The sequence below is a fragment of the Chiloscyllium punctatum genome, chromosome 25 (assembly GCF_047496795.1).
Source record: "Chiloscyllium punctatum isolate Juve2018m chromosome 25, sChiPun1.3, whole genome shotgun sequence".
NCBI lineage: Eukaryota > Metazoa > Chordata > Chondrichthyes > Orectolobiformes > Hemiscylliidae > Chiloscyllium > Chiloscyllium punctatum.
The window spans coordinates 28,692,275-28,713,158 of NC_092763.1; the positions used below are offsets into that span (position 1 = coordinate 28,692,275).

The 20,884-nt window shown below is 42.5% G+C and overlaps 1 protein-coding gene across 3 annotated transcripts in view; it reads left to right on the top strand.

The window, feature by feature from the left end:
* Nucleotides 1-11,596: 11,596 nt before the first annotated feature.
* The window catches only part of LOC140495790 (nitric oxide synthase 1-like), a 108,135-nt gene continuing 98,847 nt past the window's right edge, over nucleotides 11,597-20,884 (top strand). The window contains exons 1-2 of one of the 3 annotated variants that reach the window (XM_072594898.1): nucleotides 11,597-11,678; nucleotides 13,169-13,297. In XM_072594898.1, the coding sequence (XP_072450999.1) occupies nucleotides 13,200-13,297 (98 nt within the window). In that variant the 5' untranslated portion in view covers nucleotides 11,597-11,678; nucleotides 13,169-13,199. Of the gene's footprint in view, nucleotides 11,679-13,035; nucleotides 13,298-20,884 lie in introns of those variants that run through there. The other 2 variants (XM_072594897.1, XM_072594899.1) reach the window with 2 other exon arrangements.

Below are 20,884 nucleotides of genomic sequence, written 5' to 3' on the forward strand. Positions count from 1 at the left end.
AGCCCAGCCACATGGCTGAAGTTTCAGTAGGGGATTACGTTGGGAATAGTGATCACAATTCCATAAATTTTAGAATACTCATGGACAAAGACGAAAGTGGTCCTAAAGAAGAGTGCTAAACTGGGGGAAGACCAACTCTACCAAAATTCAGGAGAACCTGAAGAATGTAGATTGGGAGCAGCTGTTGAGGATAAATCCACATTTAAAATGTGGGGGGCTTTTATTACAGAGACATTTATTACAGTGTAGGAGAGACATGTTCTTGTGAAAATGAGGAATAGAAATGACAAGATTAGGGAAATATGGATAACAGGTGAAATTGTGAGAGTAGCTAAGAGGAAAAAGGAAGCACACGTAAGGTCCAGGTGACTGAAGACAAATGCAGCTTTGAAAGAATATCGGGAATGTAGGACCAATCTGAAATGAGGAATTAAGAGGGTTAAAAAGGGTCATCAGATATGTTTAGCAAGCAGGATTAAGGAAAATCCCAAGGCCTTTTATTCATATATAAGGAGCAAGATGGTAACTGGAGAAATGGTTGGCCCACTCAAGGACAAAGGAGAAAGTTATGCGTGGAGTCAGAGGAAATGGATGAGATTCTTAATGAGTACTTTGCATCAATATTCACTGAAGAGAGGGACATGACATATATTGAGGTTAGGAATAGATGTTTGATTACTCTAGGTCAAGCCAGCATAAGGATGGAGGAAGTGTTGGGTACTTTAAATGGCATTAATGTAGAAAATTCCCCAGGTCCAATGGGATCTATTCCAGGTTCCAGAAGGAAGCGAGAGAGGAAATAGCTGGGACCTTAACAGATATCTTTGCAGAGGACTGGAGAATTGCTAATGCTGTACCCTTGTTTAAAAAAGGTAGCAGGGATAATCCAAGTAATTACAGACTGATGAGTTTGACATCAGTAGTAAGGAAGCTGCTAGAGAAGATACTGAGGGATAGGATCTGTTCCCAAATTGGAAGAAACTAGCCTTATCAGTGATAGGCAGCATGGTTTTGTGCAGGGAAGTTCATGTCTTACCAACTGAAGAGAATTATTTGAGGCAGTGACAAAGTTGATTAATGAGATGTAGATGTAGATGTCATATACATGAATTTCAGTAAGGTATTTGATAAGATTCCCCATGGTAGGCTGATGGAGAAAATGGGTCCAGGATGTACTAACTAGATGGATAAAGAACTGGTTGGGCAACAGGAGACAGAAAGTAGTTGTGGAAAGGAGTTTCTCAAAATGGAGACCTGTGACCACTGGTGTTCCACAGAGATCCGTGCTAGGACCAATGTGTGTGATATACATAAATGCTCTGGAGGAAGGTATAGGTGGTCTGAAGAGCAACTTTGCAGATGACATTAAGATTGGTGGAGTAGCAGATAGTCAAGGGGACTGTCAGAGTATACAGCAGAATATAGATAGATTGGAGAGTTGAGCAGAGAAATGGCAGATGGAATTCAATCCGGGCAAATGCAAAATGATGTATTTTGGAAGATCCAGTTCAAGAGTGGGCAATATAGTAAATAGAAAGGCCCTGGGGAAAACTGATGTATAGAGAGATCTTGGTGTTCAGGTCCATTGTTCCCTGAAGGTGGCAATGCAGGTCAATAGAGTGGTCAAGAAGGCATACGGCATGCTTTCCTTCATCGGACAGGGTATTGAGTATAAGAGTTGGCAGGTCATGTTACAATTGTATAAGACTTTGTTTCGGCCACACTTGGAAAACTGCGGAAAGTTCTGGTTGCCACATTACCAAAAGGATGTAGATGCTTTGGAGTGGGTGCAGAGGAGGTTCGCCAGGATGTTTCCTGGTATGGAGGGCGCTAGCTATGAAGAGAGGTTGAGTAGGTTAGGACTATTTGCATTAGAATGACAAAGGCTGAGGGGGGAACCTGACTGAAGTCTACAAAATCATGAGAGGTATAGACAGGGTGAATAGCAAGAAGCTTTTTCCCAGAGTGGGGGACTCAATTACTAAGGTTCATGAACTCAAAGTGAGAGGAGAAAAGTTTAGGGGAGTTATGCATAGAAAGTTCTTTACCCATAGGGTGGTGGGTGCCTGGAGCACATTGCCAGCAGAAGTGGTTGAGGCGGGTAGATAGTGTCATTTAAGATGTATCTAGACAGATACATGAATGGGCAGGGACCAGAGGGATACAGATCCTTAGAATATAGGCGACAGATTTAGATTGAGGACCTGGACTGGCACAGGCTTGGAGGGCTGAAAGGCTTGTTACTGTGCTGTAATTGTATTTGTTCTTTGTTGCACACAGACAGTTGCCTGATGCTGGAATGGAACCTGAGCTCCTAGCACTGTGAGGCAGCAGTGCTAACCACTGAGCCACCGTGCTGACCCAAATGCACTAGTGATTACTCGCTAAAACCTTCTCAATGACAGACAGGTGAAGGTAATAAACTATGGCTCAGTCAGTGTTGCCAAAATTCCATGAATGAATGAATAAAGGATGGCATATGAAAGTAGGGCACTGCTACTTAACAGCACCAGGGATGCAAGTTTAATTTTACCCTGAATTGATTGTCTGTGTGAAGTTTGCACGTTGTCCCCGTGTCTGCATGGGTTTCCTTCGGTTTCCTCCCACAGTCCAAAGATGTGCAGGTCAGGTGGATTAGCCATTGCAAAAGCAGGGTTACAGGGATGAGGTGAGACGTTCTTTGCAGAATTGATGTGGACATGATGGATCCAATTACCTTTTTTCCAATTGTTGGGATTCTTTAATTCTAACATAGAATAAGAACTCTCAAAGTGAGATATTGTGGAAGAACAGGTTTAGTTAGCTTTCAGTTATGAAGCTGTACTCTTTGATTATTGTTTGACACAAGGCAAATAATTCTTATGTGAAACAAAAATACTTTTGCGCAATGGCATTAGCATTTTTCAGGTTTCAGTTGACAGAGTTTGATTGCGAAAGCTGAGGTAACTGGAGCAAAAAATACATTAGGATTGGTCAAGGATTATGAGTCTGCTTTTCAAAGACTCCCTAAGAATGTTCAAAAGGATAAGATTAAGTTAATAAAAATTCCAGAATAAACAGGTCTACAACACCCCAGTATGTGCCTTACAATTGAGTTTTATAGAAATTTTAAGGAATACGTTACAAAGGGAAAATAATATGTTGCACGTTCAATTAAGAGAAAAGATACAAACATGTGACAAGGCATGCTATAAAAAGAAACAAGTAGAGAAAATATTGAACAAAACACTGAAGAGCAGAAAATATGAGATTGAGTAGAGAACTGGAGAAATCAATGAGTGCTCTGAGACACTTTACTCAATCAGAAAAAACATTGCCTCCACCAAAGTTGACCACATCCCATGCATAGGCAGAATTAAACACCACCAGACACAGATTACTTACAGTGTGGAAACAGGCCCTTCGGCCCAACAAGTCCACACCGACCCGCATACCACCCAGACCCATACTCCTACATTTACCCCTTCACCCAACACTACAGACAATTTAGCATGGTCAATTCACCTAACCTGCACATTTTTGGATTATGTGAGGAAAACCACGCAGACACAGGAAGAATGTACAAACATCCACCCAGAGGGTCACCTGAGGCAGGAATTGAACCCAGGTCTCTGGTGCTATGAGGCAGCAGTGCTAACCACTGTGCCAACATTCTGCTAGCTAACAACAAGCACCAATGGCTGCATTCTCTCCCAGTAGAATAAGTGAGGTTGATACTTGCAGTGCAGACAAATGCGAAAGTGCTTTCCCTGCTGATTTCAGACATAGTTGGAACAGTGCAGCTGAAAACAATTCTTCCCCTTCCTTGTGTGTAGTCACAACCATGATAAAAGCTGAACAAGAGGGAGATGAGGAGGGAGCCCTTGCTATGATTAAAGAGGAATTCACAAATTGATAGAGGCACCAGCTGAGGTGAGGGTCTTGAAGTAGAACTGTGTATTACAACAAAAATAAATTCCAATATGCTAATCTTCATCTGAAATAGGTAAAAGTTTAGACTCTCATGCCTGGAATTTGAGACTGATCATTTTAAAAAGATCCTCCTCACTGTATGTTCCCTAGGCTAAAAAGAGAACTAAGCCAGAATTTATGGCAGAAGGTCTGCTTAGGGCATAAAAATGGCACTGGGGGAAGCAAATACGAATTTCCACCAAATACAGATTGGGAGCAATTGTTCCACAGACACAAGAGGCATGTGGAGACCATTTAAGCAGCCAAGAAGGGGTAAGATTAAAGAGCCTTGGATGACGAAAACAGAGCAGCTTTTTGCCAAAAGAAAGAAGGTAGCTTACGTAAGGTGGAGGAAGCAAGGATCTAGCACAGTTTTAGAGGATTCTAGAAAGGAGTTCAAGATGCACTGAGGAGAGCCAGGAGGGGGCACGAAAAAGGCTTGGCAGGAAGGATTAGGAAGAACCCAAAGGCATTTTACTCATATGTGAGGAATAAGAGAATGATCAGGGAGAAGGTAAGGCCAATCAGGGATAGCGGAGGGAACTTGTGTGTGGAGTCTGAGCAGATAGGGGAAGCCCTAAATGAGTTTTTTTGCTTCAGTTTTCACTAAGGAAAGGGACCTTGTTGTGAATGAGAACTTTGAGGAGCTGAGATACAGGCATGAACAGATCGAGATTGAGGAAGTTGATGTGCTAGAAATTTTGGCAAACATTAAGATTGATAAGTCCCCAGGGCCAGACCAGATTTATCCTAGACTGCTCCGGGAAGCGAGAAAAGCGACTGCTAAGCTATTGGTGAAGATCTTTGCTTCCCCACTCTCCACGGGAGTCTTACTGGAGGATTGGAGGGAGGCGAATGTTGTCCCTTTTTTCAAGAAGGGGAATAGGGAAATCCCTGACAATTACAGACCAGTCAGTCCTACGCTGTGCTCAGCAAGGATTTGGAAAGAATTCTGAGGGATAGGATTTATGGCTATTTGGAAAAGCATAGCATGATTAACGGCAGTCAGCATGGCTTTGTGAGGGGCAGGTCAGGTTTCTTTCCGCAGAGAGTTGTGAACACATGGAATGCGTTGTCAGTGGTAGTGGTGGAAGCAGTGTTATTAGGGGCATTTAAGTGACTGCTGGACATGCACATGGACAGCAGTGAATTGAGGGGAGCGTAGGTTAGGTAATTTTATTCTAGATTAGGATTAATCTTCGGCACAACATTGTGGGCTGAAGGGCCTGTCCTGTGCTGTATGTTTCTATATTCTCCTTCTATGCTCTATATTAATATCAAATAGTCACCCACTGAAGTCCAAGTCTATTTGCAGACAAGCTTCTTGGCTACTGCTGAAAAAGACCATCAGAGTAGGGAGAGAGCCCAGCTGAGGGTTACTACTATGACTCCCCAAGTTTCTTGGGCATCTTTCTGATAGTCATTGGCCCAAAACCCAATGGGTATGGACAATAGTAAAGCATGGACTGAGATGAGTTGATCTACGATGCTAACAAAACCTGGGGACAGTTTCATACTAACCTCTGCAGGACCTTGGAAAATTCCACAGAAGCAGCTGTTGTTGTCCCCTTCCTGACTAGAAGTCTGGGCCATCTAAAAATCCAGTTCAAAGAAGGAGTATCCAAATTTGTTGTTTCCACTGCAATTGGCCCACTATGTTAGCTCTCCATGTGCAAGATTGCAGTAGTAAACAGGATAGAAGAACCTGATAGGGAGAACAAGTTCTGCTTCCCATCTTCTCCCTACTCCTATAGGATTCCTGACCCATATCAATACAATGGGTGTACAGTGTGCATTGGTGTGCATGTGTACCTATCACAGTAAGGATTTAAATGTGTATGGGTGTACAATGCATATGTTTCTGTTTCTCTTTCTAAAAAATGTGTAAGTTAGGTGAATTGGCAGTGCGAAATTGTCCATAGTGTTCAGGGATGCATGGTTTAGGTACACAGGGGTAAATATAGGGTAGGGGGAATTGGTCTGGGTGGGTTACTCTTAAGAGGATCAGTGTAGACTGTGGGGCTGAAGGGCCTGTTTCCATACTGGAGGGATCAATGGGTTCACAGGGTGTGTGTCTGTGTGTGTAAGGATTTAAATGTGTATGGGTGATGGAGTAGGAATATGTGCCTCTGCCAATGAGGATTAATTATGTATTAGAGTCATAGAGTCATAGAGTCGTAGAGCATGTAAACAGGCCTTTTGGCACTAGCTGGTCCATGCCTACCAAAATGTCCATCCACACAAACCCCATTTCCCTGCTTTTGGCCTATACCCTTGTAAACTTTTCCTATCCATGTTTTTGTCCAAATGACCTTTAAGTGTTGTTAATGTACCTGCCTCAACCATTTCTGCTAGCAGCTCATTCCATATGCGTACCATCCTCTGTCCCTCAGGTTCCCTTTTATTCTTTCCCCTCTCAAGAGATGTCTCTAGCCCTCAAATCCCCAACACTGGGGAAAAGACTGAGTGCATTCACCGTATCCATGCCTCTCATGATCTTATACACTTCTATAAGATCCTCCCTCAGTCCCCGATGCCCGAAAGAAAAATGTCCTAGCTTGTTGTAGGTTGCAACGGGACATTGACAGGATACAGAATTGGGCTGATAAGTGACAGATGGAGTTCAACCTGGAAAAGTGTGAAGTGATTTCTTTTGGAAGGTCAAATTTGAATGCAGAATATGGGGTTAGATGCAGGATTCTTGGTAGTGGTGAAGGAACAGAGGGGTCTTGGGGTCCGTATCCCTCGGAGTTGCCACCCAAGTTGATAGGGTTGCTAAGAAGGCATATTGTGTTTTCATAGAATCCCTACAGTGTATAAACAAGCCACTTGACCAACAAGTCCACACTGACCCTTCGAAGAGTAACCATCCAGACCCATTCCCCTACCCTATTACTCCACATTTCCCCTAAATGACACACCTAACCAACACATCCCTGAACACAATGGACAATTTAGCATGGCCAATTCACCCAATCTGCACATCTTTGGACTCTGGGAGGAAACAGGAGCACCTGAAGGAAACCCATGCAGATACAGGGAGAATGTACAAACTCCACACAGTCAGTCACCTGTAAATATATGGCTTACTTGTAAATATATGCCTGGCTGCCATTGTAAATATACTCAGCATTCGGAAGCCTTTGGGGATGCTCCGTTATGCACGCGTGCAGAACAAGGTCACGTGGTGCTTTGCTCCGTTCCAAAACAAGGTCACGTGATGCACTGTTTCACGCGCTGGAGGCATGCAGGGAGGTCACGTGGTCCTCCGTTTCGCGGGCAAAACAGGGTCACGTGGAACTCTGTTTCACGCGCAAAACAAAGTTACGTGGGGTCGAACATCCAGGAACGCAAGGAGGCGGAGAATGGAGTCAGATCAACAACCAATCAGAAGATAATCCCACCTCAGTGATTGCATGATGTTTTTTACTATATAAAAAGACTGGGTCAGGGACAAGTGTGTGTATTCTTTTCTGAACTGACACACTGTATAGTTTGTCAGGGACAGAAAGGTCGAGACCCGGAGCTCTGTATGCTTTATTCACTTACTGCTAAAATAAATTTAAAGTGTGAGACCAAATATCTTCTCCTATTGCTTCATTTAAAGAACACGCAGGACTTGGCTCACACATAGAAGAAAGTAAGTTAGTAGATTGAGCCAAAGTCCGACACACCCAAGGCTGGAATCAAACCTGGGTCCCTGGCGCTGTGAGGCAGCAGTGCTAATCACTGAGCTACTGTACCAGGGATTGAGTTTATGCTGCAGTGAAGTTATGCTGCAGCTCTATAGAGTCTTGGTTAGACCACACTTGGCATATTATGTTACACTCTGGTTGCCGCATTATAGGAAAGATGTGGAAACTTTCAAAAGGGCGCAGAGGGGATTTACCAGGATGCTGCCTGGACTGGAGGGTATGTCTTATTGAAGAAAGATTGAGGGAGCTGAGGCCTTTCTCATTGGAGCAATGAATGGGGAGAAGTGACTTGATAGAGGTGTACAAGATGATGAGCGGCATAGATAGAGTGAATAGTCAGAGATATTTTCCCAGGGAGGAAATGGCTATCACAATAGGTGATTGGAGGAAGGTTTAAGGAAGATGTTAGAGGTAGGTTCTTTACACAGAGAGTAGTGGGTGTGTGGAATACATTGCCAGCAGTAGTGATAGATTCAGATACGTTAAGGACATTTAAGTGACTCTCGGATAGGCACTTGGATAATAGTAAAATGAAGATGTGTATGTTAGTTGATCTTACAGTTGGATAAAATGTCAGCACAATATCAATACTGTGCTGTACTATTCTATATTCAATGTTCTTGTCCAACCTCTCCCTATAACTCAGACCGTTGAGTCCTGAATACTTAAAAAATTTCTTCTGCACTCTTTTCAGTTTAATAACATCCTTCTTACAGTGTGCATCTCTCATTGAGGACTAAACGCACATCTGTGTCAAATGTGTATGTCTTTCAATGTGCATTTACTGTGCCTCTGTGTATGGTGTGCACCTCTCTGTGAAAATTAACTGTCAACCTGAGTATGATGTGTATATCTCTATGAGGAGGAAACAGTTTATCTGTATACAGTGTGTATGTCTTTGTGATGATAAACCACGTATTTGTGTACAGTGTGTATCCCACTGGGACTTATTCTTTGTTCCATGGTCAGCTGTTTGGACTGAATTTCTTACCTGCCTGACCTTGTTTCCTGTGCATGGACTGAACCTCCATGTTAGGCCCGACATCACTGATTCATTGTAAACTCTAGGGGCTAGGCCTCCAGGAGCGGACTGTAACAGTGTGAGTGAACCAGACCACATGCCGGGCCTTGATGTGCAGTGTGTGTACCTTACCGAAGGGAGGAGGACCTGCCGTGCAGGTTTCCTTTTAAGCACTTTTTCAGCTGTTTGCTGTGTGTTTTTATTTGGAGGATTGCAATGTGGTTTACTTTATTGGTTCTGTGTATTGCTTTTCCTGTTGTTGGTTGTAGGGGTTCTTGAAGCATTTGTTTTGGGGTCCCTGTTTCTTTGTATTTTGTTTACTGTTAACTGTTAGTGTGTTATGTGTTTGTCAATTTGTAAAACTTTAAATTAAAAAATATATAACTAGGATATTTTGAATCCCATCAAAAAACACATAACTGGGAGTTTTAGAATTTCCTTAGAAAGAAAAAAATATGACCAAGATATTTCCAACCCCCTCAAAAAAGAAAAAGAATAAGGAGATTAGAGTCCCTACAGTGTGGAAACAGGCCCTTTAGCCCAACAAGCCCTCCAAAGAGTAAGCCACCCAGTCCCATTTCCCTCTCACTCATGCTTTTAGCACAATGAGCAATATAGCATGGCCAATTCAGCTGACTTACACATCTTTGGACTGTGGGAGGAAACCGGAGCAAACCCACGCAGACACGGGGAGAACGTGCAAACTCCACAGTCACCCAAGGCTGGGACCCTGGTGCTGTGAGGCAGCAGTGCTAACCACTGCCCAGAATTATAACCTGCTCAGTTGAGGAATGATTCCTGAACTAGCCGATCTACACATCCTGATTGTTGATGTTATTCCTTTTTGAAAACTGATTTCTGAGCTGGCTGATCTTCACAGTTAGTGTGTTACTGTTGAATTTTAGTTCTCACCAGGGAACTTTTGCTTCACTGGCTGGTTGCAGCCTTGCGTGTTACTCTTTAGTTTTCTTTTGATCAAGGACCATGCTGATTTTGTGGCATGGCTTAGCCCTTGCTCTATGGTTTTTAGTGTCTGCACTTTCTTTTTTGCACGCGTTTTCACTTTTTGATGTTGGAACTGAGCTCTGTGAGTCAACTGCACATTGACAAATGAACTCTATCTCTGTCAGTGGATCTGGGCCTTTGTGAGTGGACCAGGCTTCTGTAGAAATTGAACACCTGTGTGTGCATTGTGAGGTGTATATTCACCGCATACTGGAGTGGACCCTGCCTTCGGGAGTGGATTCTGGCTTTGGGAGTGGACTCTGTCAACGCTTGTGGATTCTGCATATGGGTGTATGGACTCTGCCTATTGGTGTGCACTTTGTTTCTGGTAATGGACTCTGCATTCTGGAGTGGACTGTGTTTCGGGTAATGGACTTGGCTTTTTTTTGTGATTAGCTTTATTACTTGCATGGTGTCTTGTGTGTCCCTGGGTCTGGCAGGCCGTACTGTGAGCCAGAGGTTCATAGGTCAGCCCGAAAGCTGTCACCCCGAGAGCTGGAGGGCGGGTAGGCTGTCCCATGAACCGGAAGGTGAGTAGGCCGTTCCAAGAGCCAGAAGGTGGGTAGGCCGTTCTGAGCATTGTCATCTCGTGGAAGGAGAGGGACAAGCAGTCCTAAAGGTGGCTGGAAGGTGCGCCAGGGCAGACCAAGAGCCTGAAGGTGCGTAGGAGTGGGCTGAGGGCCAGAAGCTCTGTGGGCTATTCTGAGTACCATTGTCCCAGGGAGGTATTGGGACATGCTGTCTTAGAGGTGGTCGAAAGGTGCGTCAGGGCGGTCCATGAGTCAGATAGTGCATTGGGGCGCATCAAGAACAGGAAGGCAGGTAGGCCGTCCTCAGTGCTGTTGTTCCAGGCTGTCCTACAGGTGGCCAGAGGCATGAAGCAGCAGTCTGGGAAGCCAGAAGGTCGGTAGGCTGACCTGATTGCCGACGTCCCAGCGGGGTCGAGGGAAATGAACAGGACAGGCTGTCCTTGAGATGGCCGGAAGGTGTGTCAGGGCAGACCGAGAGCCGAAAAGGGCAGAGGGGCAGGATAGCTTGTGGCCGAGGGGTGGGGAGATGGATCGTTTGCTGGGTTGCCAGGGGTGTCTGTTTTATATGCACTGTTTTATTGTTCAGTTGATCACACTGTTTTGTATGTGCTTGTGTCTACTGTTTCCTTTTTAGTAAGATAAAATGGGATTTGGGGTTTATTTGCATTTCCCTATGAAGTGGTAATACGGTGAGGCTCATGGTTTGGCCTTGCCACCCCTTTCCCCTGTAAATTGCAATTTGTTGCAAACTGCTGCTTATTGTTCACTATTGACTGTTTGTATTATGTAGTTTTGATAAAATAAAAAGAAATACTCAGGATATTTAGAATCCTCTCAAAAAATATATAATATATAACCAGGATATTTAGAATCTCCTGAGGAAAAAAACCCAGGTTATTTAGAATCCCATCAAAAAAGAAATAAAAAATAGAATTTTCTCAGTTGAGTTGAATCTCCCCAGGCGATTTAGAATCTGCCAGGTGTGTCAGGGCAGATCCAGAGCTGGAAAGCATGTAGGGATGGGCCGAGGGCCAGCAAAGGGTATGATAAAATTTAAATAAACAGGATATTTAGAATCCCCTCAAAAATATATACCTATAATATATAACCAGGAGACTGAGAATCCCCTTAGAGAAAACAAAAGAAAATATGTAACATGGATATTTAGAATCTTCTCAAAAAAAGAAAAAAAGCAGGAGATCAGAATGTCCACATCTGAGAAAAAAAAATGATATAATCATGTGACCTAGAATTTCTTCAGTTTAGGCGAATGGTTCCGAGCTGGTAGGCCATGGCCACTGTTGGAGATCTGATTTCTGTGCTGGCTGGGTCACAGCCAGTGTGTTACTGTTGGAGATCTGATTTCTGTGCTGGCTGGGTCACAGCCAGCGTGTTACTGTTGGAGATCTGGTTTCTGTGCTGGCTGGGTCACAGCCAGTGTGTTACTGTTGGAGATCTGATTTCTGTGCTGGCTGGGTCTGTAGAGAACTGTTGTTTCGTTATTTCACTAGCTTTTTGCAGTCTGCGTGTTACTCTTTTTGTTTTTGAGCAAGGTCAATGCTGGTTTTGTAGCAGGGCTTAGCCCTTGCATTATGGTTTTTATCGTCTGCACTTTCTTTTTTGCATGTGTTTTCAATTTTTGTTGTTTGGACTGAGTCCCTGTGAGTCAACTGCAAAGAAAAAAAAATATACAGGAGATTAAGAATTTCCTTGGTTCCAGGGACTGACTCTGAGCTGGCTGGTTCCAGCCAGTGTATTGTGTAAAAGTAAACAAAGGGTGACCTGGTGATGGGATACACGTCTTTATGTACTTTTTTCATTCTGTTTCTGTGGTCAGTTTGTAATTCTCTGTGACAATTGACCGTGTACCTGTGTACAGTGTGTATCTTTCTGCGTGGATTATCCATGTCTCTGTGCATGGTGTGTATCTCCCTCGATGAAGATTTACCATATGTTTCATTGAGAGAGGTACCTACTACATGCAGATACCTGCCTAATACACCTTCACAATTATCTATTCCTTTTGAAGGAAAGATGATACCCAAATCCTGAATATTGAACAAAGGCAAATGCCTGCTTTTCATTTGCTGACAGACTTCCTCCACGGTGTATACGTGCATTATGCCATGATTCTCCCTCTCAAATTCTGTACAATGTCTCTGTCTGTTCTCGCTCTCATTCACTTTCGCAATCTCTCACCTTGTTTCTCTCTCTCTTGCTACACTTCAAATCTGCTTTAGTCTGTATCACGTATCTCTGAAACTAACTTTCTTTTTTTGTATCATTTCCTCTTTTCTGCCTGTCTGTCTCTCTCTAACTGCTTATAACTCTTTTTCACTCTGTTCCTTTTTTATCTACATCTCCCTCATTCTGTGTATCAGTCTTACAGTACCTCTCACTCTGTCTCTCTCTCTCTCTCTCCCTGCACCTCCCTATCTTTGTATCTCTTTCAGTACTTATCACTGCCTCTCTAGACTTTCCTCCTCTAACTAGCTCTATCTGCAATTCTGACTTTTTTGCTTAGTTTTAGCCTGTTTTATTTCTCTCTCTCACCACAGACTCAATCTCATTGTGTAGCTACCTATCTCTTTCTCTCTTTGTCCTGCTGTATCTCTCTCTCTCTCTCTCCCTCTTTCTCTTTAACCTGCCAATCTTATAATTCTGAGTGAGGAGAAAGTCGTTATTGAGAAATGAAGTATTTCCTTGTTGAGTACCTCACAGCCTGAGTTATTCCACTAGTTACCGGATTTGTCAGAACTAGGAGGAAATGTCCTAACCTAGCTTTGAGATTGATTGATTTGCAATAGATTGTGGAATCAGCCCATTTCCTGGAATAAGTTTCAAACTCTCACATTGCAGCAGTTAGTGACGTGAGATAAACCTGCCTCACGCAGACCAAAATCAACCTGTTCAACAGGAACTGCTGACAGTCTGGGGAAGCTGAATAACAGTGTGGTCCACTTTAGATTGTCTCAAAGATAAGCAGCGAATTGGAAAATGATGGAAGACAAGAACCTGAGAAAAAGTTTGGAATCGGATCAGAAGTCAGGGAAAGAAACTACAGCTCCTCAGAATTGCAAGAGCTCTGAGCAGGGGTGAGAAATTTATATCAACTTTCTCTGTGTTTCCAGAAGCATTCTCAATGCCAACACTTCCAAAGCAGTGCTGAGAGAACACTACACTAATGGAATATTTGTAATGACGCAGAGCCTTACTGTTGTAAGGTCAGTACTGAGGGAGAGCTGTACTATCAGAGGGTCAGTTCTCAGGCAGTACTGTAGGAGATAGGTGTTGAGAGAGTTTCTGGCTGATCAGTACTAAATTAGGACTGCTGGAGGGTTCAAGGAGCACTGCAATGTTGAGGGTTAATACTGAGGGAGTGTTGCACTGTCAGAGGGTCAATACTAATGGACTGCTGTACTGACAGATGGTCAGTACTAAGACAACACAGCACTGTCAGAGTATTGGTGCTAAGGGAGTGCTGCATTGCCAAACTGTTAGTATTAAAAGAGTACTGAACTGTTGCATGGTCAGTTCTGAAGGATCTCTGCACAATTGCAGAATGAATTGAGAGAATGCTGCACTTTCAGAGGGCTAGTACTGATGGAGTGCTGTACTGTTGGAGGGTCAATATAAAGGAGGTGCTGCACTGTCGAGGAGTCAGTACTGAGAGAATGCTGCATAGTTGAATGGTCATTTCTGGAAAAACTTTGCACAGTCACAGAGTGAACTGTCAGAGGGCCAATACTGAGAAAGCACTGTACTGTTGGAGGGTAAGCATGGTCATAGGTTCAGCATTGGGGAGGCAGGGTCAGTACTGAAGGAGTGCTGCATTGTTGGAGTTAGTACTGATGGAGAGCGGAACTGTCAAATGTCAGAGTTGTCAGCATTGCAATGCTGCGGGGACAGTAATGTGGGAGTGTTTCGAGTCTGCTTCAATATTTCGGTTAAATCTATTTTCCCTGATAACCTTTGAATCCCCTGCCTAATAGAAACCTTTCTCCTTCTGAGGTAGAGTGTGATGAAACTCTCTGAGATTAAATGTTTCTCCTCACATTTCTTCTAAAGGAACACACATTTTTTTGACATATTAATCTATAGGATCTGGGTGTTGTTGGCATTGTCAGCATACCTTGCCCATTCTTAGATATTTTTATTTATTCATGGGATGTGGGTATTATTGACACTGCCCACATTTATTTTCCATTCTTAATTGCTTTGTGGCAGTTAAGAATCAACCACATTGCTGAGGGTTTAGAGTCACAAGTCAGCTAGACCGGATGGCACACATCTTTTCTCAAGGACACTAGAGAATCAGATGAGTTTTTGGAACAGTCAACATTAGCAATTTTGGAAGGTTTGATTTCAGATGTTTCATCACCATGACTAGGTAACATCATTAGTGAGAGTCTCCAGTGAAGTGCCCGTGGTATGCCCCAACTCTCTATTTATAGGTCTTGGTTTCTTAAGGTGGGTGATGTCATTTCTGGTTCTTTTTTGCAAAGGAAGGTAGATGGAATCTACGTTGATGTGTTTATTGATGGAGTTCTGGTTAGAATACCATGCCTCTAAGAATTCTCGTACATGTCTTTGTTTCGCCTGACCTAGGATGTGTGTGTTGTCCCAGTCAAAGTGGTGTCCTTCTTTGTCTATCATTGGTTACATGGTCACCATTGGACCATTTTTGTTTTAGTTCCAGATGTTAATGGAATTCAAATGTTGGCATCTGTCATGATGGAATTTGAACCTATGTCACCAACAGATTAACCTGTTCCTAACCCTTACTAGATTGCTTCCCCTACTTGGAGTGCCTCATGAGCTACTGCAATTGATGCGCAGCGGGGAGACTAACAATACTAATAGGGAGGGAGTTCCGGGTAATATATTTCCAAGTCAGGATGGTGGGTGGCTTGGAGGGGAACTTGCAGGTGATAATTGCACGAATTGCAATGAGATCAGCCAACTGGATCTTGTAGAGCATGAGTTCCTTGATCAAGATCTTAATTTGGTCTAATCAGGGAGACCTGGCTGACATAAAAGAATGAACTTTTTAAATTAATTCACGAGAACACCTTTGCACTTTGGAACCCTGTCGTCATTCTCCATTTAAAGAGTACTCTGCTTCTTCATTCTTTTGAGCAAAGAGAGAACAAGTTTGCATTTTCCCAATGTGTACTCCATCTGTCTGATTTTCCCCCACTGTTTCAGCCCATCTATACTGATCTGCAAACTTTTCACAATGAGCTTTCCTACATAAATTGATGCTATCAGTTAATTGAGGTACCAGGCCTTCACTCTCCTCATTTTGATCATTGATTTAAATTTTAAAAAGTTGAGGCCCTAGCAGAAATGACCGCCAGACTCCATATCACATCCTGCCAATTGGACAAACATCCATTTCTGCATATTCTCTGTTTTCTGCCAGCCAACCAATCATCTATCAATGCTAATATATTACCCCAACTCCCAGAGATGTTATTTTCTGCAGAAATCTTTAATATGTCATCTTATCTAATGACTTCTGGAATCCAAGTACAGCACTTTTAAAGGATCCCCTTTTTCTACTACACAATAAACTCACATAAAAACGTTAATAGATTGTTTATACGTAATTTCCCTCCTACAAATCATGCAGACTTTTCCTAATTACCTTGAGATTTTTTTTCTAAATGCTCATTTGTAACCTCCTTAATGATTATTATGACAATTCCCCCAAACAGACATCAAGGTAATGGGCCTTTAGTTTCCTGTTTACTGCCTCCCTTCTTCCTTGAATAGAGAGGTTATATTTCTGGTCCGATGGAACCTTTCTTCAATCCAGAGAATTTGAAACTTAACATCAGTGCATCTACATCAAAATTAACATCAATTAGCAACCTCTTTTTAGAATCTGGTCTAAAGTTCAAAGACTTGTCACCCTACAGTTCCAGTAATTTGCTCAGTACCGTTAATTATAATTTTGCTAAGTTCCCCTTTCCCTTCTACTTTCTGATTTACAACTATTTCTGCAATGTTTTATGTCAGCGGTATTGAAGAAAGAAACAAATTATTTACTCATTATTGTCTACCAGTTCCTTCTTACCCATTGATTCTCCATTCTCAATCTGTAGAGGAACAACACTCACTTAAGTTAGTCTTTCCTTTTAAATATCTATAGGAACTTTTGCTATCAATTTTTACATTTTTAGCTCACTTCATCTCATGCTGTAATTTCCTTCTCCTGAAAGACTTTTAAACATTCTCTGCCATCCTTTATATTCTGACCGATCATCAGACCTACCATTCATCTTTGCATAGTTATGCGATGATACCTTAAGTTTGATGCTTTCTTCAACATCTTTTCTTAATCATAGAAAGTAGGTCCAACCTCCCACTAGATTTTTGTCCTACAATATGTATATACTCGAATAATGGATGACCTCATGTAAAAGTCGACCCCCTATTTTTGGCCAAATAACCTGGAACTTTCCAAATTTCTCATGTAAAGGTCTACCCTAGTTCTTCACAGATAACAGATCAACGTTTATGAGTCACTGCGCTGGCTGTCACATCATGCTTCAGCTTTCCAGCCTGCCGGTTGTTCTGCTCTGCTCCCAGCCTTCCAGTCCGCTGGTTGTTATGTTCCGCTCCGGGCTTTCAGAATTACCATAATTCCTTTTCTTTCTTTATTCGTTTAGAGATGACTTGGGCTTTTGCGAATGACACGGTATGAATCTTGACAGGCATGAATTTCAGCTCCTCAAAAGTAGTATGCATGTATAAATTTAACCTTAAAAAGTGGTCAAAAATATTGACTATTATTCGAGTATACACGATACATATTCTGATTATTCTGAATTGTCCCCGAAAGGTGTGCCACTGTATCTGTACTGATCTTATTCCTAGTTTAGTATCTGAGTTCATTCAGCCAATTCAGCTTTATGCACTCATGGTTGTCCTTGTTTGGGTTTAAAATGCTTGTTTAAGTCCCACTGGATGTAAAATTAATTCCTGTTGTGGTTGCTGCTGCTAGAGGAACCTTCACTTTGCAGACCTAATTTAAACCCATCACATTGTACAATGGTAAATCGAATATAACCTGACCTCTGATTGATTACAAAAGATGCCGATCTAAGAAACTATCTCAAAAGCATTCGATAAACTTCTCATTCAGGCTATTTCTGTCAATCTGAAATTTTCCAGTGTCTATGGAGATTAAAGACACAGAAAATTATTTCTGTCCGTTTATCACAAGCAGCTGACATTTCCTTTTGCACACTTTGTCTTAAATTGTCATGACTGTTAGGGGGCTGTCAGTCCTCTCTCACTCGTGACTTTTTTCCCTCATCTCTGTGAACTAATGCCACCTCTAACATTTTTCATCAACCATACCACCATCTTTATTATGCTTCCTAGTCTTCTTGAATGCCATCAAACCCTCAATATTCAGATTAATCGGAGTCATCGTACAACTATGTCTCTATAATAACTATTAGATCACAATTAATTTACTTCAATGTAAATTATTGATTTGTTTATTCTTTAATGAGCGCTATGCATTTTCACACCTTTGGTATTATTATCATTACAACACCCGAAATTGTCAGAGTATCACATATAGAATTATTTTCTGTTCATTTCTACCATTCTCTGACCCTGATATCTAGTATTTATATAGAATATAGAACACAGAACATTACAGTGCAGTACAAGCCCTTCGGCCCTCTATGTTGTGCTGATCTGTGAAAACGATCCAAAGCCCATCTAACCTACACTATTCCATTCTCATCCATACGCCTATCCAATGACCATTTAAATGCCCTTAACATTGAAGAGTCTACTACTGTTGCAGGCAGGCCATTCTATGCCCCTATTATGCTCTGAATGAACAAACTACCCCTGATATCTGTCCTAAATCTGTCACCCCTCAATTTAAAGCTATCTCCTGTCATGTTAGCCTTCACCATCCAAGGAAAAAGTCTCTCACCGACCACCTAACTAACTCTCTGAATTTCTTATACATCTTTTAGATTAAGTCACCTCTCAACCTTCTTCCAATGAAAACAGCCTCAGTTCCTTCAGCTGTTCCTCATAAGACCTCCCTTCCATACTAGGCAATGAATGGAAGAGCCTTGGGAGAAGTCGATGGGCAGAGAGATCTGGGAGTGCAGGTCCATTGTACCCTGAAGGTTGCTGCACAGGTGGATAGAGTGGTCAAGAAGGCATATAGTATGCTTGCCTTCATTGGACGGGGTATTGAGTATAAGAGCTGGCAAGTCATGTTAAAATTGTACAAGACATTGGTTCGACCCCATTTAGAATACTGTGTACAGTTCTGGGTGCCTCATTACCAAAAGGATGTGGATGCTTTGGAGAGGGTGCAGAGAAGGTTTACAAGGATGTTGCCTGGCATGGAAGGTGCTAGCTATGAAGAGAGGTTGAGTAGGTTAGGTTTATTTTCACTAGAAAAAAGGAGATTGAGGGAGGACCTGATTGCGGTTTACAAAATCATGAAGGGTATAGACAGGGTGGATAGAGACAAGCTTTTTCCCAGGGTGATGGATTCATGCTTTCAAAGTGAGAGGTGGAAAATTTAAGGGGGATATACGCAGCAAGTACTTCACACAGAGGGTTGTGGGCGTTTGGAACGTGTTGCCAGCAGAGGTGGGAGAGGCAGGCACTGTAGATTCATTTAAGATGTGTCTGGACAGATGCATGAGGAGGTGGGGAGTAGAGGGATACAGATGCTTAGGAATTGACTGACAGGTTTAGACAGTACATTTGGATTGGCTCAGGCTTGGAAGGCCGAAGGGCCTGTTCCTGGGCTGTAAATTTTCTTTGTTCTTTGTTCTATCCTAGTAAATCATCTGTGAACCCTTCCTAATGCTTCCACATCCTTCCTATTATGCGGTGACCAGACTGTACGCAATACTCCAGGTGTGGGCGTACCAGAGTCTTGTACAGGTCAAGCATGACCTCGTGGCTCCGAAACTCAATTCCCCTACCAATAAATGCCAACACACCACATGCCTTCTAACAACCCTGTCAACCTGGGTGGAAAATTTCAGGGATTTATGCACCTGGACATCAAGATCTCTCTGTTCATTTAGACTGCCAAAAATTTTAACATTAGCCCACTACTCTTCATTCCTGTTATTTCTTCTGAAGTGAATTATCTTACACTTTTCTGCATTTAACTAAGCCCAACTCTTCATCTTATCTATGTCACTCTGTAACCCAAAACATCCTTCAGCATTATCCACAACTCTGCCTACCTTAGTGTCATCCACAAATTTACCAACCCATCCTTCTACTCCCACATCCTGATCATTTATAAAAACGATAAACAGTAATGGCCCCAAAACAGATCCTTGCAGCACACCACTGGTAACTGAGCTCAGGATGAACATTTCCCTCATCTAGTAGCTTGATCTCACTATTCTCGCTAACATTCCCCTTTTTCTAATGGGAATACTGACGTTAAGTATTCATTAAGTGCTTCCCTTATGTCCTCAGATTCCACGCACTACTTCCCACGAATGTCTTTGATTGGCCCTAATCTCGCTCTCATCATTCTTTTATTCCTGAAATACCTATATTTTAGGTCTTAGGGTTTTCCTTGATCCTATCCACCAACAATTTCTCATGTTCCCTCTGGCTCCTCTTAGCCCTCTCTTTAGATCTTTTCTGGCTAACTTGTAACTCTCAGGCCCCCTTACTGAGCCTTCACACCTCATCCTCACAGAAGCCTTCTTCTTTCTCTTGACATGAGCTTTAATTTCTTTAGTAAACCATGGTTCCCTCTTTCAACAACTACCTCCCTGTCTGATAGGTACATAGTTATCAAGGACGCACAGTAGCTGTTCCTTGAATAAGCTCCACATTTCAAGTGTGCCCATTCCCTGCAGTTTCCTTCCCCATCCTGTGCATCCTAAATCTTGCCTAATCACATCATAGTTGCCTTTTCCCCAGTTACACCTATCTCTGCTCATTGCTATTGCAAACATAACCGAATTATGGTCACTATTGCCAAAGTGCTCACCGACCTCCAAATCTAACACCTGGCTGGGTTCATTCCCCTTTACCAAATTCACTATGGCATCGCCCCTTGTTGGCCTGTCTACATACTGTATTAGAAAGCCTTCCTGCACAAATTGAACAAAAACTGACCCATCTAAACTACTTGAACGACAGTATTCCCAGTCAATGCTGGGGAAGTTAAAGTTCTCCATAACAACTACCCTGTTACTCTTGCTCCTATCAAGAATCATCTTTGTGATCCTTTCCTCTACATCCCAGGATCAATTCGGGGGCCTATAGAAAACTCCCAAAAAGGTGACCTCTCCTTTCCTGTTTCTAACCTCAGCCCAAACTACCTCAGTGGATGAATCATTACATATTATCTCAGCTGCTGTAATACTACTCTTGATTAACAATGCCACACCCTCCCCTCATTTACCATCATCTCTTTTCTTGCTGAAACATCTAAATCCTGGAATCTGCAACAACTATTCCTGTCCCTCCTCTAGCCATGTCTCTGAAATGGCCACAACATTGAAATCGAAGGTACCAACCCGTACTGCAAGTTCGCCCACCTTATTTCGGATGCTCCTGGCATTGAAGTACACACATTTCAAACCAACCTCCGATTGCCAGTACCCTCTCGCAAACTTGTAAACCTATCCCTGACCTCACTACCCTTA